Below are 16518 nucleotides of genomic sequence, written 5' to 3' on the forward strand. Positions count from 1 at the left end.
TACTGAGTCGTCAGGTGGTAAATCCAAAGGGAATTTTAAAAGCGTGCCGTTCTTGGGCTGGAAGTCGGGGATCTCCTTGCTCTCCTACTGGCCTGCTCACCAGCACACAATGTGTCTCCTGAAGATACAGGGGCTGGGGAGGAAGTTCTGTACAGGGAGCTTAGAGGCTAGTGGAGATGGGTAAGGTAGCTGGAATGAAACCCTAGCATCAGCCCCGCCCAGGCCGTACTCTTTGAGCAGCTGGCAAGTCCCATCCAGCCTCTGCTACCTGACACTCTCCAGCAGGTCCTCGGGAAAGCTTCCGGTCGAGAGTCGCTGTGTCCCAGGTTCTGGGGCATCATCCTGCTGATTGTTCTCAAAGTGCTGAATGATGTTCCTCACACTGCCTGGTTTGACTAGAAGCAAAAAGAAAATGAAGGAATGTAGGCTTACTGTTCAGGGATGGCTTCTCAGGCCCTGACTCCCCCAGACCCCAGCAGACAGAGCAATGAGCAAGCGTGGATGAGAACAGCACCGGACCAAGAGTCAGGAGATGCGCCCTGGTCCCGGCTCTCCTATGAATTCGCCGTGTGGCCCTGGGCAGTCATGCTACCTCTATTCTTTCCTCACGTGCAAAATGAGAGGGTTTGGAAGTCTATTTTCCATAAATGTTCTTTTGGCTCTCATATTATTACAATAATACTTCTGCTTGAAAGTCATGATTAGGTTTTTCCTAAGGGCCACATACAGTTTACAAAAATACCCAGGAAGACCAAAGCACATCTACATGTAATTTGACCATGTTGCCAAAATATATCAGGCGTTTCTCAAATTTAAATGAATTTTAGAGTTCATTATTTCTGTTTCTCTCTGTCTCTCCTTCCTGTGTTTTCTGCCCTTCTCTGGCCTCCATCACTACAGAATCAGACTCTAGTACTGAGAGATGACCTAGGAGGAACAGAGGAAAGACTTCACTGGCATTCAAACTCCAGCCCCCTTTCAAAGCTAAGGCAGAAGAGAGCTGTTCTTGTTCAGACAGGGCAGAAGAGAGAGTGAAAAGGCACAGGTAGTGCCATCTAGAGCCCCTGGAGAACTCAGACCCATTGTTCCATGGCTCTCGGCAGGAGGGAACAGAGATAAGGAATTCACCATCAAGTCAACTAGCTCAGTTCTCAGCCCAGCCCAGCGACACTAGAACAGGGGTGGGCCAGAGATGCTGGCTGTATGAGACCAGCGGGAAGGATGAGTGGAAATGGGGAGGCAGTATCAACAGCTCAGGGTCTGGGCCTTGATCCTAACCATACTAAGAGTCCTGCCCATGACTTCAGAGATTCTGACATCTGAAGTCATGGGCAAACTTATAAATATACAATCTTACAAAGCTGTCTCAAAATCTGACTTTCGTAAGAAAATTTCTAAGTCAGAGAGAACAGAAAAAAAAAAAAAAAAAACATTTAGCTGCTGTTTTCAAAGTCTACAGCTCCACAGCCTTTAGGCAAGTGGCTAGGGAGTATTTTTCTAAAACTGTGTAAGTGGCTGTGTGTGCATATTATAGGAACAAGGGCTACTAACATCACTCTTGTTTTGGAGATTAAGAGCAGATCCGCCTGTCCCAGCCTGAATGTGCACCTGGGCCTTGAAGCCATGCAGATGCCAGGGTCAGCTGAGCAGACACAGCCCTGAGCCGCCTTGGCTGGGTGGTGATGTGGGAGTCTGGGAACGTCCTATAATGGAAAGCCAACAGGCTGAGTCCCCTCTTCCCTTTCCCATGGGCCACTTGGAAAACACCCAGGTGTGCTCTAGATAGAGTTATATCTTACCTGTGGCAAGAAACAGGTGTAGCCCTGAGATCTGGTATAACTGAATGACCCAGAGTAACGGGAAAAACAGGTAGAAGGAAATGCATTTTTAAAAAGAATGAAGTTATTAGGCACATGGTGCCTCATGCCTACAATCCCAGCATTTTGGGAGGCCAAGGCAGGAGGATCACTTGAGCCCAGGAGTTTGAGACCAGTCTGGGCAATATAGTGAGTGAGACCCTGTCTCTACAAAAGTAGTCAGGTGTGGTGATATACACCTGTGGTCCCAGCTACTTGGAAGGCTGAGGTGGGAGGATTGCTTGAGCTTAGGAGTTCAAGGCTGTAGTAAGCTATGATTACATCATTGCACTCCAGCCTGGGTGACAGGGCAAGACCCTGTCCCAAAAAAAAACAAAAACAAAAACAAAAAAAAACCAAAAAAACAAAACCGAGGACTGGATTTCAAGGCCATTCTTTTTTCCCCATTGTTTTATAAACTTTTTTCATTAATTCCTTATTTTTACTGCTTAAAATGGCATAGAGTCTAGGAGTTTAGTAACTTTTAAAATAATTTTGAATATTTTTCATTGCCACTTTTACATAAATTGTAGTAAAAGAATAATTTCCTGATTGAGTCCCATTGCTCCCTCCCTCCCTCTCTCTATTTACTGTAGAGCCTAGAGTGTGAATCAATTGCATGCACATGGACCTTATTAACAGGAAATGAACTTGGTGCGTTCTGGGACACTTCACTGTAGGCGCTAAGCTTCTCGTGCGTTAATGTGTATCACGTTAATGTTTTAAATACATAGATTCTGGAAGATATTAGGTCCTTTAAAATACATTAAGGGTCATTCTTTTTTCACTGCCGTGGTTACGTGGTGCTGGTAGTTAAAAGTCAAGAGAGATGGAGGTGCTACACTGAAGGGCTTAAGTAGATGATAGGAACAAAAATACCCAGGAGAAAAAATTGTTAGAGACTCCTACTTTACTTTAAAAAAAAACACACTTTCAAAAATGAGAATTTTTATTATTATTATTTTAACTAAAAACAAAAATCTGAGGCACTGGCTGGGCATGGTGGCTTGCACCTGTAATCCCAGCACTCTGGGAGGCCAAGGTGGGCAGATCACTTGAGGTCAGGATTCGAGACCAGCCTGGCCAATATGGTGAAACCCCGCCTCTACCAAAAATACAAAAATTAGCTGGGCATGGTGGCACACGCCTATAGTCCCAGCAACTCGGGAAGCTGAGACATGAGAATCCCTTGAACCTGGGAGGTGGAGTTTGCAGTGAGGTGAGATCACACCACTGCACTCCAGCCTGGGTGACAAGAGTGAGAATATGTCTCCAAACAAAATTTAAAACAAAATCTGAGGTGCTCTGCTTCACTGCAAGACCCTTCAATGTGTGAGGATTCCTCTCATTTATATAGAACTCTGGATTTTTGAATGCTTATCCATGGAGATGTGACTGAATAACAGAGAAAAGGCCTCGGGCTGTGAAAACACTGCCAGAGGAACCAGAAGTCTAGCCTTGGCCAGAACTACCAGAAAGAGCTGTCCCTGCAGAAGAAGGGGCCCTGCCCCCTGAAACTCTGGGTTAGGAGACAAGGTCTGGTACCTGGCATGAGGGTGGTGCCCTCCCCAACCCCCCACAGGGTTTGCAGCACACAGCAGCTTTAGCAACAAAGAGCAATGCATAAGAGAAATGGAGAGGAGAAAGAAAGGGAGGGAAGAGGAACAGAAAAGACAGGATTTGGGAGATGGAAACTCAATGCTAATACAAAGACAAACCCAAAGAAAATGGTCCTTTTACCTTCCACAGGGACAAGGGAATATGAAATGCTAAAAGAAAAACCAAAACAAAAGTAAACCATTAAAAGTCACATCAATGTTTTAAGAATCAAAATACAAGTTACATCAAGCCAGAAAATGAAAAGGTAGTGGCAAAAATCAAGGCCGATCTCGAAGAATCCCTTTCCCTCTCCTGCAATGCAGCAGTTTCAGAAAGGGCAGCTGGCCCACCCCACTGCCCTTCACAGATTCCCACTGATGCTGGGGGGTTTAAGGTAATGACTGGGAGGGGCAAACAACAATTTCCAGACAAGTTTCTCCGTGCTGGGAAGAGATCAATGGCAGGATCACTTGAGTTTTAGGTTATTGATGGCATTAGAGGAAACTCTGGGTCCCAAACTTGCCCCCAAACTGACTAGTTCTAATAGTGACTCAACCATCCCCCGCCCGCATCTGTACTCCTGCAGTCCGGTATGCTGGGAAAAATGATAGGCCCTTGGATGAAGGTGAAGGGGGCATTTACTGTCCACAGGGCCATCCTTGCCAGGGGGAGATGTTTCTCACATGGCTGTTTGCTAACTACAACTGTTCTGGGTTCCTAGACTAAGACCCAGGGACCGGCACAGCTTCCTTGGCTTGGAAACATCTACCTGAACCCCAGAGATCCTGCACTGGATTTGGCAAGGGGAGAAAGTGGCTGTGGTCTCAGTTTGAGCCTGTGGCTCCCAGAAACACTGGAAGGCCCTCTGCCAACATACCAGTATATAAAAGGGCTGAGGTCCCTGCCCAAGGAATGCCCAAGGCTGTTGCTCCCCAAATACTCACTGCTTTGAGAAGAGCTTTTGGGCTTCCCAATGCATTTGAGGATGGGCTTTCTCTTCTTGTCCTCCAAGGCATCCTTTTCTTTCTTGGAATTGCTGCTCTGCTGAGACAGGAGACATTGGGGTTTGGAGGAGGTCCCGATACCCAGGTGTGGCTGCTAATCAGTTCTGTCACTGTCCCCCAAGGCTAGCCCTCAGCAAATAACTGGAGAGTTCACTCTTGCTGGTACCCTAAGAGTACATTCACCTCTGGCCTGGGTTTGGAAGGGACTGAGAGCTGCTCTAGTCTGGGGGTTCTCACTGACTCCACATCCAGGTGGAGGGATACAGCCAGAGATCTGCAAGATGGTTTTCCTGATCTACCTCAGCACAGCTCACTGCAGCAAGAGGAGGTATTTTCTAGGACAGCTGTCTTACCTTCTTCTTTTTTTTTTTTTTGCTTTTGAGACAGAGTCTCACTCTGTTGCCCAGGCTGGAGTGCAGTGGTGTGCCCTTGGCTCACTGCAACTTCCATCTCCCCAAGCAATACTTGTGCCTCAGCTTCCCGAGTAGGTGGGCTTACAGGCATGCACCACCACGCCGGGCTAATTTTTATATTTTAGTAGAGATAGGGTTTCACCATGTCACCCAGGCTGGTCTCAAACTCCTGAGCTCAGGCAATCCGCCAGCCTTGGCCTCCCAAAGTGCTAGGATTATAGGCATGAGCCACTGTGCCCAGCCCTCACCTTCTTGGTCTTAGGGAAGCAGGGTAGCCACTTGTCCTTGGCAGGAGCAGACTGGGCCTTTTTAGCTGTGTTAGAAGGTCGTGCCTCTCGAAGACGGATCCCAGCATGGCTCATGTAGGTATTGAGGGCGAAGTCCATGGGGGCGCTGCAAAAGAGGAACACTGTCTTAAGTCAGAGAGCTCAAGTTATCTTCCCTGTGTGTTTCACCACCACCCAGCGGAGTGGGGAAGGGGTAGTTATAGGTCAAACTATTCAAAGGGAAGTCTAGAATAATGAAATGGGAGAGCAGGCAGAAGCTGGCTAAAAGTCTGGGCTGGCAAGACTCCCAGGAGAAGTCTTAATTCTTTCCCGAAGCAGAACTGTTCCCCATGAGCAGATGATGGTCAGTGGAAGAACATGCCAATTCCCTAAAATGTAAGTAAATAATTTCCTGGCTGGTCAAGTCATAGGCAGACCTGGAGGACTGGCTGAGGTCAGCAGCTGATACTCTCAGGCATATGTGCAGGGGTGAGGAGGCCAGGGCAAAGGAGAAATGCCAAGCAGTCTCTGCCAAGGTATACTGCCATCACCATCCTCCCATCCCCAGGACAGAGAAAAAGAGACAGAAAAGGAGCTGGCAAGTGGCTTCCAATTGCCACAGATGAAAATGTCCAGAGCTCTGTGTTTAAAAATGCATTTGTACCCACAATTTCCTGGATGGATGATGATCCACCCTGTGCATTCAATGCAGCAAGGCTTCGGCTCTGGCTGTTTTTCCCTCTTCAACAGACTCCTAACCCCATTTTCTCTCCCCTATTAGTTTGTCTGCTCAGGGAGTGCAAACTCACTTTAACCTTGGCTAATGAGAAACAATGAGATGAATATATAGCTTGCAAAACAAAATTCTAATATGTGCCAAGAAAGGAACTGTGCTGCACCCCAGCTCCCCTCTGCAGATGCCACTAACAGGCTGACTTCATGATTACTGTTACCACTTTAGGTGATTTAAGGGAAAAAAGTGGCTCATCTGGGTAGAGAAGCTGCAGCCAGGTATGGGACTGTGAGGAGCGATGGCAGCTTGGTGTCTTCCCAATGAGGAGCAGGCCCACATGCCCAGGCAGCAATCCCTGAACACTCTGGCATGGGCCTCATGATCTCCCCTGAGAGCTAGACTTGCAGGAACCGTGGTCCCGCGTGGTTGTACAACACTAGGGACTGCCCTGTGATTGGCAGAAATGGAAAGCACAGTAGCTCAATCCCACTCCTTCCACCTTGAAAGCTCCAGGCGCATGTCATAGACTTGCTTACCTCCTGTCTTCCTCATACTCGGACCTGGAATGAAAGAAAGAACAGATGACTCAGGCTGCAAAGACACAGGCTGGCCACCTGGTCAGACACTAGGAGGAGGGTAAGATTGCTCCTAGATGAAAGGAGGGTTAGTGGGGGCAAAGTGCCCAAGTGTTTGGTACACAGGAGGAACTCCATGATATTTGCCGAGTTGAAATATCAGCCTTAGCAGAGACAGCATACATGTCATCCTCTTTGCTATTTTGACTCTGTCTTTGAAGTGCCCGACTGTGCCCATGGATCTGGCTTGTATGGAATGGCTTAACCAAGGCCACATAACTACTTAGTGAGAAGCAGTATTAGGCAAAAACTTGCTTCTAAGCTTGAAGTGTCCCCACGAAGTCTGCGATACTGGAGCTTGCATCACAGGAGCCTATGATGCTTTAGAAAATGGGGCCAGGAATGCATAACAAAAGCAGCTGTGCCAGAAGCACCTAGTTCAGGTTTCTGACGTGGATGAGTAAAAGATGGTTCAATTTCTGCTAAGCCAGTTCTAGCTGCCTCCTGAAGGAACTGTATCCACTGGGCACACACAGCACTGGCGTCACTCACTGTGACAGGTAAGATCTTAGAGGCAGGAAGGGAGAGAGGTCAGGAAGAGGGCCAGCAGGGGAGGCAGAAAGCTCATCACATTCGTGGGGCCCGTGGTCTGTCATAACCACCAAATGACTATCAGGAGCTCTGAGCTCTGCCACACCCTTGACACCTGCAGCCCTCAGCCTGACCAATGCAGCAGGAGGGCATGACTCCCCGTCTTCCAGGGGCAGGAGAATCAGGCAAGAAGTGGAAGAAGGTGAGAGACTGAAAGAACAGATCCACAAAATATGTCAACCTGCTTGGCACATTCAGTGGGGAGGGAGGAAGCTGAAGACTCACAAAATATCTCCAAGGGCAGTCAGCTGCTTCTCGGCCACTTGGTGCTCTCGGAGAGGGTCGCCATCCAGGTCCAGCAGGTCGTTTTCACCATACAGGCTGCCCAGGCCCAGAGTGCGCTTCGTTCTAAGCCAGAGAAACACAGGGAAAGAAAGAACTATACACAAATGCTCAGTAGATGGACACCCAGAAAGAGTGAGGCAAACACACATAACAAGAGACACATGCAGGCCCCAGAGGGAAGGAGCAAGGGCCAAGTGGTGGAGGTGAGAGGAGAGTGGTGGGAGGGCAGCTCCTGGGCCAACCTGTAGTCATGGATCTGCTCCTGGATCTCAGGCACAGCTGCCTCTTGAGCTTCACAGAGAACGCCGTGGGTGTCCTTGCTGTTCCGCAGGTGCAAGTCTGTAGTGGGAGACCAGAGAAGGCACAGTGGGTGGGGTGCTGGGGGTAGGGGGAGGTCACTTCTGCTGAGCAGCTCAAGGCATTTCAGCTCCCTGTGACACTGGGAGGAAGGGCTGGCTTTCTGCCCTGTTAGCCTAAAGGAAAAGGAGGCCTGGACCTCTCAGATCATTCCTGAATTCAGGACTGGAATCCTGATATACAAAGTCCACGGCAAGGACAAAAATATTTTCTGGATGTTCTGTGCTCCATTGAGAGAAGTATTAAAGCCCCTCTCATCAGATGTGTCTAAGTGCCATTCTGACATCCAAGTGCAGACCTCTGAGAGGCTTGCTCCCCTCTACTGCCCCAGAAGCAACTCACAAGGCTAAAAAAGGCGAGCACTTCACATTCCATGAAACCTGAGCTCCCCAGTATTAACCGAAAGATGTCTCTCCTCTAGTTCCTGCATCCATCCCCACCCAGGCCAGGCTAAGTTCCTGGGAGCTGCGCTTCACTCTCACTCTGCATTTGAGCAAGCTCTGTTCACCCTCTGCCTGGGTCCATAAGCTCTCCTCCCTGTCACATGTGCCCACAAATCATCTCTTTCTAAATGCAGCTTCCAATTCCTGTCCTCTAAAAAGCTGCTAGTGATTAGCTTCTCAGGCTGACATCACCTTAGACTGCCTCTGCTTAATTCTTCTTCTCATGATCAGAAGGAAAAGGGAGCCCGGCACCATCTAGCCTGCTGGGTCCTCACTCTGGACTAGCTGCTGTCAGTTCCTTAACTTGTGTAAGTTAAGGAACAAAAATAACTCCCCCCACAAAATAAAACCAACAAGAAAAACCATGCTAGAGATTCCAGCTCTGCAGGAGGATGGAGTGAGGCCCTAGTTTCTCTATTTTTTGTTCCCCAAGGGATTCTTGATAATCAACCTGGCTTAGGAATCCCTGATCAAGTGTGATTTCCTCTTTGTACAGATAAGCCAGCGGAGGCCCAGAGAGGTCATGTGGAAGGGTGGCAGACATGAACCTCGGTCTCCTAACTCCAAGTCCACTGTCTTCCCATGACAAGCTCCCCACAGCAGAGTGAGCGCCTAGGCAGGGTCTGTCCCATTTGCACCTGTCCGTTAGCTACCGTGCAGTGTTCTGGAGCAACTGTCCTATGGGTCCATTCCCCTATTAGAGGACGGTTGCCCAAGGATAGCGACTATGTCCCTTCTGTCCACTGGAGCTTCCTGAGAGCTCAGGAGAAGAAAGGCACCAAGCAGAGACTAACCAACCAATGAGCCAACTTACCAATTAAAGCCTGTAACGTCTCAGGGATCTTCACTCTCAGAGGCTAAAAAACAGAAGCGTGGAGCAGAATGGTCAGGTCTGCACACTCCAGAGAGATGAACAGTGTGCGGGGTGAGGAGGGCTTGGCCACATGCCTTTTTGTCTACATTCGCCCACCATCCTTCTCATTACTCTCCAACTGCACACCTGAATTCTAGGCTAGGGTTTTTGGGAAACAGAGTCTGAGGCTACAGAGCGAGCTGGGACTATATTCTGAGAGCGGCACACGCAGCTTTTTCCACTCTTATTTCCAGGCCATTAGAGTACATGGAATGGCATGTTGTCCAAAAAGCAGACCTGTGCTGACTTAGCAGCAAGGGAAAAGCCTTCATTAGGCTATATGGTGAACTTTTCGTCCCCCCGACTCCCAAGGGAAAGCTAGCCTTGTGTCACCCAGCCTTGCAGTTAGTATGGTGTCTGGCTTTTGCTACACAAGTCCTTGAAACCTGGGTACTGGAGCGGCTCCGAACACCCAACAGAGAACAACCAGCAGCTCTAACCTCCCTACTCAAGACCCATTTAAGGGGGCAAATATAAAACTCTTTTTTTTTTTTGAGACAGAGTCTCACTCTTTTGCCCAGGCTGGAGTACAGTGGTACAATCTCAGCTCACTGCAATCTCCACTTCCCAGGTTCAAGAGATTCTCCTGCCTCAGCCTCCTGAGTAGCTGGGACTACAGGCACTTGCCACCATGCCCAGCTAATTCTTTTGTATTTTTAGTAGAGATGGGGTTTTACCATGTTAGCCAGGAGGGTCTCGATCTTCTGATCTTGTGATCCACCCACCTCGGCCTCCCAAAGTGCTGGAATTACAGGCGTGAGCCACCGTGCTGGGCCAAAACTCTTAAGAAAAACCAATTTTCCCCAACCTCATTAACCCTACAAGCTTACTGCCAGAAGAATAAAGTCACCTTGGAATTAGTTTAGTTGATCAGGTTAGAAAGTCTGGGATGGCAGTTGCCCTCTGCAGGCAGAAGTGCTCTTGCCCGTGGGATCCCTGACACACCCCTGGGAACTCTGCGCCAGTGCACAGGGTGCTGCCTATGCCAGACACTCAGAGGCCTCCCACCTCTGACTCCTGCCTTCGGGTAGTAATAGCAAGTCGGACTGAGCTTCAGAAGCCAGGATTCTCCTCTTGCCTCACTGATCTAGATCATCTGATGTCTCTAGACCTCTGTTTCTTCAACCCAGAAATGGGCAAGGCAGGGATGGCTGGGGGGAACCAGGGTGCTGAATCAGGGGAGGGTAAAGAGAATCTGGTACAATCTCTTCCTCCAAACATTCCAGAGAGACACAACGTGTATTCTATGTGGAAAAAGAGGTACAGCGAGATTTTTTGAGAGTGGCACTGGAACAGAATCCAGGGATACTAATCTCTCGGCCTAGATTCCTCTTTAAGAACATGTCTCCGTTTGGTCCGAATGTTTTGCTTAATTTTCCTCTGCCTCCGGGTAGTTCAAAGAATATAATAAAATTGTAATTCAATCTATGACTGCCTCACCGCATTTTTCTCCAGGAAAATACTCCAGATGTCATTCCCCAAGCTTCGGGACTCCTTGGGGCTTGTCTGCTGATAAACTTCTGCACACAGGTAAAAAAGCTAGGAGGAGAGATAACTGGGTTAGAGCAGTGGTTTTCCCCCAGCAGGAATTTTGCCCTCTAGGGAACATTTGGCCGCATCTGGAGACATTTTTAGTTGTCACAACTACTGGGCGAGTATGGTGCTACCGGCATCTAGTGGGTACAGCCCGGCGACACAGCTCTATTTCCCCAAAGCCTCAGGACAGTCTACCACAACAAAGAATTCTCCAGCTCAAAACAGTGCTGAGGTTGAGAAAGCTGGGGTCAGACCATTTCGAAACCTGTGGTAAAATAATCCCCACCCCCTTCCCACGGGCACATCTTCAACACTGATCACGCCTCAACTCCGCATCCTCTCCACACGTGTATTTCACTTGCGTCTTGTGCTTGTTTACGTCTTGTTTCCTAAGGGGTCATGTTTTACTTCTCTCTGTGGTGTGCCCTGTCTTATTCAGGAATGCTTCCGAGTCACCAGCACTTGGACTTGCACACAGGTGTTCAGTGAATACCCGTGGATGGCTGTTCATTCTGGCTTCTGATGGTATCCCCAGAAAGACTAAACAGCAGCCCATGCCCCAGGTGAGAAGTTTATTCTGAAGACTACAGCCCCAACCCCTCTCCTCCATCTCCCTTTCCTTTCTAAGCAGCTGAGCAGAAGGAAGAAACTGGGAAGGCTGCTGGCTCTGAGCACTGTCCCCAGGCACTTTGGTCTCCATGCGCTCACATTCCCTCGTGTCATCATCTTAGCACGGAAGACCTTTCAGCCTTGCCATCTGCCAGTTTTCTCGCAGGGCTATTGTCTCAACTCCCTAGTCAGTCTCTATCTACCTTCATTTAAAATACTCTAGGAACAACTTCTCCAAGACGACGTTCTGAACTGATCAAGAAGGAGTTTTCCTGGCCTTGCCCTCTTACTCCCCTCTAGGCAACTGATGTAGTGAGTTAGCTGTGTCATACAGTGAAAAGTTCCTTCTGCATAGGTTACATCTTCTTGGCTATTTTGTCCTTGAAGAGCCCGCTGTGCCCATGGATCTGACTTGTAACAGTTAGGGAGCAGAAACAGAGGCTAGAGGTTCTCTCTGTTCAGCACAGCAGGCACTCAATCAAGACGGATGCTTCTGACTTACCAGTGGACTGGGGTCCGCCTCAGAGAAGACGTAACGTAGAAAAACCCCCAGGTGAGCTGGCCGAGACTTCAGTTTCTCCAGATCCTGGAATATGATGTTGCTCTGAAAGGCAGAAGGATGAGTGTGATGGGAGACAGGGCACAGCAGCACAGCTGGTTCCAGCTTAGCTCCCATGTGATCCCCCTTCCTGGGTTCATAAGAGAACAGCTCCCTGCCCCAAGTTCCCTTCACAGCTGGTGCTAGTCAAACTGCTTCTAGTCAAGAGCATCTTGTGTGACACACAAAAAAAATGATAAAAGGAGAAAACTAGGAAACCGTTACCTCGTTGTTGACAACCCACAGTTTGAAAATACCACCTATATAACTCCTGACACCAATGTTTTCCAGTGTGTGAAGTAGAACTCAAGATGATTTTAAGTGAGATGATTTTTGTTGAGGGTCAAAATGATCTTAGGTGATGTGGACATGGCATTAAACAACATTGGCTCATATTGTAAGAAAGTTAGTTTCTTTTCAGTTCTCATTCCATCCTTTTGATTAACCCAGAAAAAACTTCGGCCTGGTGCCTGCATAGCTTTAATACCTTTAACCAAGGCAGAATTGGCCTCAAGCTTCATTAAAGCCTTTGACAAGCAATAGAATTGAGCTAGAGTTTATCTTTCAGCTTGTTTGAAATTTTGTCTCTATTTTTTTTTTTAGTAATTTTTTACATCATGTAGTTTTAAATTGAGGACACAAAGGAGTAAATATAAAATAAAAAGTCTTCCATCCACTTCATCCTCAAGCCAGCTAATTCCCCTCCTCAGCGGGAATAACCATCAGATTCTAAACATTCATTCAGAGCGGTCTTAAGAAAGAGGCTCCTTTTCCTCTTTTTAATATAAATGGCAGCTTTCTTCTACACTGTTCTATATATTTCTAGGTAGAATTTAACAAACTTGGTTCTAAACTTATATTTAGTGTTACATTTTCTCTGCATTTATAGTGTGTGATGTTGGTTTTCATTTAAGGTAATGACAAATTCCCTTAAGATGAGTTTAAGTTTAAAGAACTGAGTTGGCTTAAAGAAAAATATTAAGTAACCTTATACTTAGGTATAAGATTGAATATAATATATATACTATATATGTAATATAATATTATAATATAATGTATATATAGGTAGAATGTTGAATATTTAGATGTCTAATAACATCTGAACATTGTTAGATGCTAATGTTGTTAGACACCATTGACAGTGTCTGAAAAACAACAGGACAATTCTCTGGCTCTCAAGTCAGTCCACTCCATTGCCAGACAGCCCAGCTTCTTTGCAAGCTGTGTGCATTGAGTCAAAACCCGTCTTCCTGAAGTGTCTCCTGGATCTAGCTCTGTCCCTGAGAGTAGGGCCTTTCAAATCAGGTTTTGCAGAACCTTAAGGCTCCATGGAAGTGCCCTTGAGGGCAGGGGGTTGTTGATCAGTAAAGGTTCTAGGAAAGCTGAGGGTTTTTTTTTTCTTTTTTTTTTTTTTTAGATGGAGTTTCGCTCTTGTTACCTAGGCTGGAGTGCAATGGCGCGATCTAGGCTCACCGCAACCTCCGCCTCCTGGGTTCAGGCAATTCTCCTGCCTCAGCCTCCTGAGTAGCTGGGATTACAGGCATGCGCCACCATGCCCAGCTAATTTTTTGTATTAGTTAGAGATGGGGTTTCACCGTGTTGACCAGGATGGTCTCGATCTCTTGACCTCGTGATCCACCCGCCTTGGCCTCCCAAAGTGCTGGGATTACAGGCTCGAGCCACCGCGCCCGGCCCGCCTTTACTTTCCTAAGAGCATCCTTTGACACCCAAAAGTTTTAAATTTTGATGAAATCCAACTAATCTTTTTTTTTTTTTTTTTGGTTAGCTTTTGGTGTTCATCTAAGAAACCACTGCCCAATCCAAAGTCATGAAGATTTACTGCTATCAAAAATTTTTTCTAGGAGTTTTATAGTTTTTAAAAATACTTTTGGCTTTTATATTCAAGTCTTTGTCCATTTTGAGTTAAATTTTGTTTACCGTGTGAGGTAAGGGTCCAAGTTCATTAACTGTATGTGGATATCCATTTGTCCCTGCCTCATTTGTTCAAAAGACTATTTTTTCTCCATTGAATTGTCTTGGCACCTGTGTTGAAAATCAGTTGACCACAGATGTATGGGTTAATTTCCAGAATCTGAATTCTATTCCATTGATCTATAGGTCTGTCCTTGAACCAGTACCATACTGGCTTGATTACCCTGACATTTGCCAATATATAAATATCAGCACTTATAATATAGTATATATTCATTCATCCATCCATATCCTATGGAATCACTAACTCATTAAAGGAGAGGTTCACTTCTGGTTTATCTTTGTAACCATTCCAACGCCCACCCCTGACATTACTCCCACCTACTGCCCCAACACGCACTCAGTACCTAGCATACAGCAAGAACTCAGTGCTTGTCAAATAAATACATGTATTTTTACATGTTTGTGTCTTTGACCTATGCTGTCTTTTCACTAGCATTCCCTCCCCCATCTCTTTTGCCTACTCAAGTACTGCTCTTCAAGGCCCAGCTGAAATATTATCCACTCTGCAAAGCCCTTCCCCATATTTTCCATTATTACTTAATTGTGCTCTCCTTTGTTCTCTTATTGTAAGCTCTTTGTTCCTCCCACTCTCCCTCCTGCTGTAATTTAAATTTCCTCCATTAGATTTTAAACATGTTGAGGGGAAGAACCAGAATCTTTTTCATTTCTATATAGCCTAGAAAATAAAACAATTTTTTTTTTTTTTTTTTGAGACGGAGTCTCACTCTGTTGTCAGAGTGGAGTGCAGCGGTGCAACCTCAGCTCCCTAAAACCTTCACCTCCTGGGTTCAAATGATTCTTCTGCCTCAGCCTCCCGAGTAGCTGGGCCTACAGGCGCGCACCACCATGACCGGCTAATTTTTGTATTTTTAGTAGATATGGGGTTTCACCATGTTGGCAAGGGTGGTCTTGATCTCTTGATCTTGTGATTCACCCACCTCAGCCTCCTAAAGTGCTGGATTACAGGTGTGAGCCACCACGCCTGGCCAACCATGTTCTGTATATGGCGGCACTTACATGTATGGCTGTAACAGGAATCTGGTTATTCTACTCCAGCAAATTAATCTACTTACTGTTCTCTGTGCACATCACTTCTAGGCCTGAAAACTCTCTTTATCCTTCATCCAAGTGCTCCCCACCTCTATCAGGCTGGCCCAGGACGCACCTGCCCCTTCCTTTCTTCTCTCTTTCCCTTCCTTTCCTTGGAAATGTCCCAGATAAACTCCATTGACCTTTTTCTTTTGGTCTACATATTCACTATCCTATTACACATGGAGAATCCTATTTATTCTACTGGTGAAGTTCCGCTTTACTAAATTCTACCGGCCAATGGTCATTCTTTAGTGGTCCGGAAGTTTCATTTTTTGCGGTTTTACTGTGATGGGATATTGCCTGTAAATGAAGTTGTGCACGCTGGCAGGCTGCTCTGAGAAAGTATTATTTCACTCAGGCAATGGCCAGTCTACCGTTGGCAGTGGCCTTACCTGTAATTCTTTTTCTTCCTGCCTCAGCATATTTCTGAGGATCTGGGTGGCATGCTTTTGATCTTCGGGACCCTAGAGATGGAAAATATGGCAGTATAAGAGTTAGGGATGAACTCAATAGCTTAACTCTCTTCTATCTGCTGATTCTTGGGCAAGGAAAGCTACGAGAGTAGAGCCTGAATCATAAGTATGTTTTATTCAGTACCTTGCTGGAATGCAGGAAACACACATCTTATTTTGAGTTTATTCCTGAACTTCTAGAAACCTTGGCTGTCATCACCTTTGGCATCAAGTTGCTCCCTAAAGTCTCCCAAGACTTGTGGGTTTAGTCTTCATTCCAACTGAAAAATCCTGTTCCCTCTACCTGTCTGCATCTTGTCCTCTTTCAACTCTTCACATAGGCGTTCCTTCCTTGCTTCCAGAGCTCCCTTTCTACTTGTTTGTTTTGTTTCTTCTTTGAGATGGGGTCTCCCTCTGTCACCCAGGCTACAGTGCAGTGGCACAATCATGGCTCACTGCAACCTCTGCCTTCTGGCTCAAACAACCCTCTTACCTCAGCCTCCTGAGTACCTGGGACCACAGGTGCGTGCCACCATGCCTGGCTAATTTTTTGTGCTTTTGGTAGACACAGGGTTTTGCCATGTTGCCCAGGTTGGTCTCAAACTCCTGAGCCCAAGTGATCCTCCCACCTCGGCCTCCCAAAGTGCTGGGATTACAGGTGTGAGCCACTGCACTGGCCTCTACTTGTTTTTGTCCTTTTCTGATCCCTCCCTCTACTGAGTGGGCTCTGTATTTTGCACCTTGAAGCAGGCTTTTCTCTAGGAAGCCTTTCCCCTGCACCTTGACTTTATACCATACCCTGGTTAACACTGGCTGGCAACGGTCTTGAACAGATGCATTCTGTCCCTGCCGGAAGTGTGCACTCTCTCTCCGATGAGGAGTACTTTTGGAGAGCGCCCTTAGAGCCTTCCACACATTTAGGGAACACCCAATGTTGCTGTGTGATAAAACCACATATGCATTTCCATGGAAGGAGGACACTGAGGCAGGGAACAACTGTTACTGTGCAGCCCTGGTTTTTGTTGAACTCTTTCAGTCGTCTTCCATATGTCTTTTGACTTGCTCTGCTTACCACAACCCCAATGGATTTAACCTGCTTTCCTCCCCAGTGCGGAGCTCTTCAACAGGACATTAGGGTGAG

General features: G+C 46.9%; 1 protein-coding gene across 1 annotated transcript in view; it reads right to left on the reverse strand.

Moving 5' to 3' along the window:
* LOC105732294 (rho guanine nucleotide exchange factor 11-like) overlaps window positions 1-16518 on the reverse strand; it is a 79640-nt gene that overhangs the window by 15362 nt on the left and 47760 nt on the right. Inside the window, 12 exon segments of the mRNA XM_064369879.1 lie at window positions 269-395; window positions 3597-3608; window positions 3611-3625; window positions 4400-4496; window positions 5121-5265; window positions 6408-6431; window positions 7323-7445; window positions 7625-7721; window positions 8997-9039; window positions 10536-10634; window positions 11743-11844; window positions 15300-15389. Coding sequence (XP_064225949.1) covers window positions 269-395; window positions 3597-3608; window positions 3611-3625; window positions 4400-4496; window positions 5121-5265; window positions 6408-6431; window positions 7323-7445; window positions 7625-7721; window positions 8997-9039; window positions 10536-10634; window positions 11743-11844; window positions 15300-15389 — 974 coding nt within the window.

The sequence above is a fragment of the Aotus nancymaae genome, unplaced genomic scaffold (assembly GCF_030222135.1).
Source record: "Aotus nancymaae isolate 86718 unplaced genomic scaffold, 86718_ANA_hifiasm-v0.15.2.pri h1tg000094l, whole genome shotgun sequence".
In the NCBI taxonomy this organism is placed as follows: Eukaryota; Metazoa; Chordata; class Mammalia; order Primates; family Aotidae; genus Aotus; species Aotus nancymaae.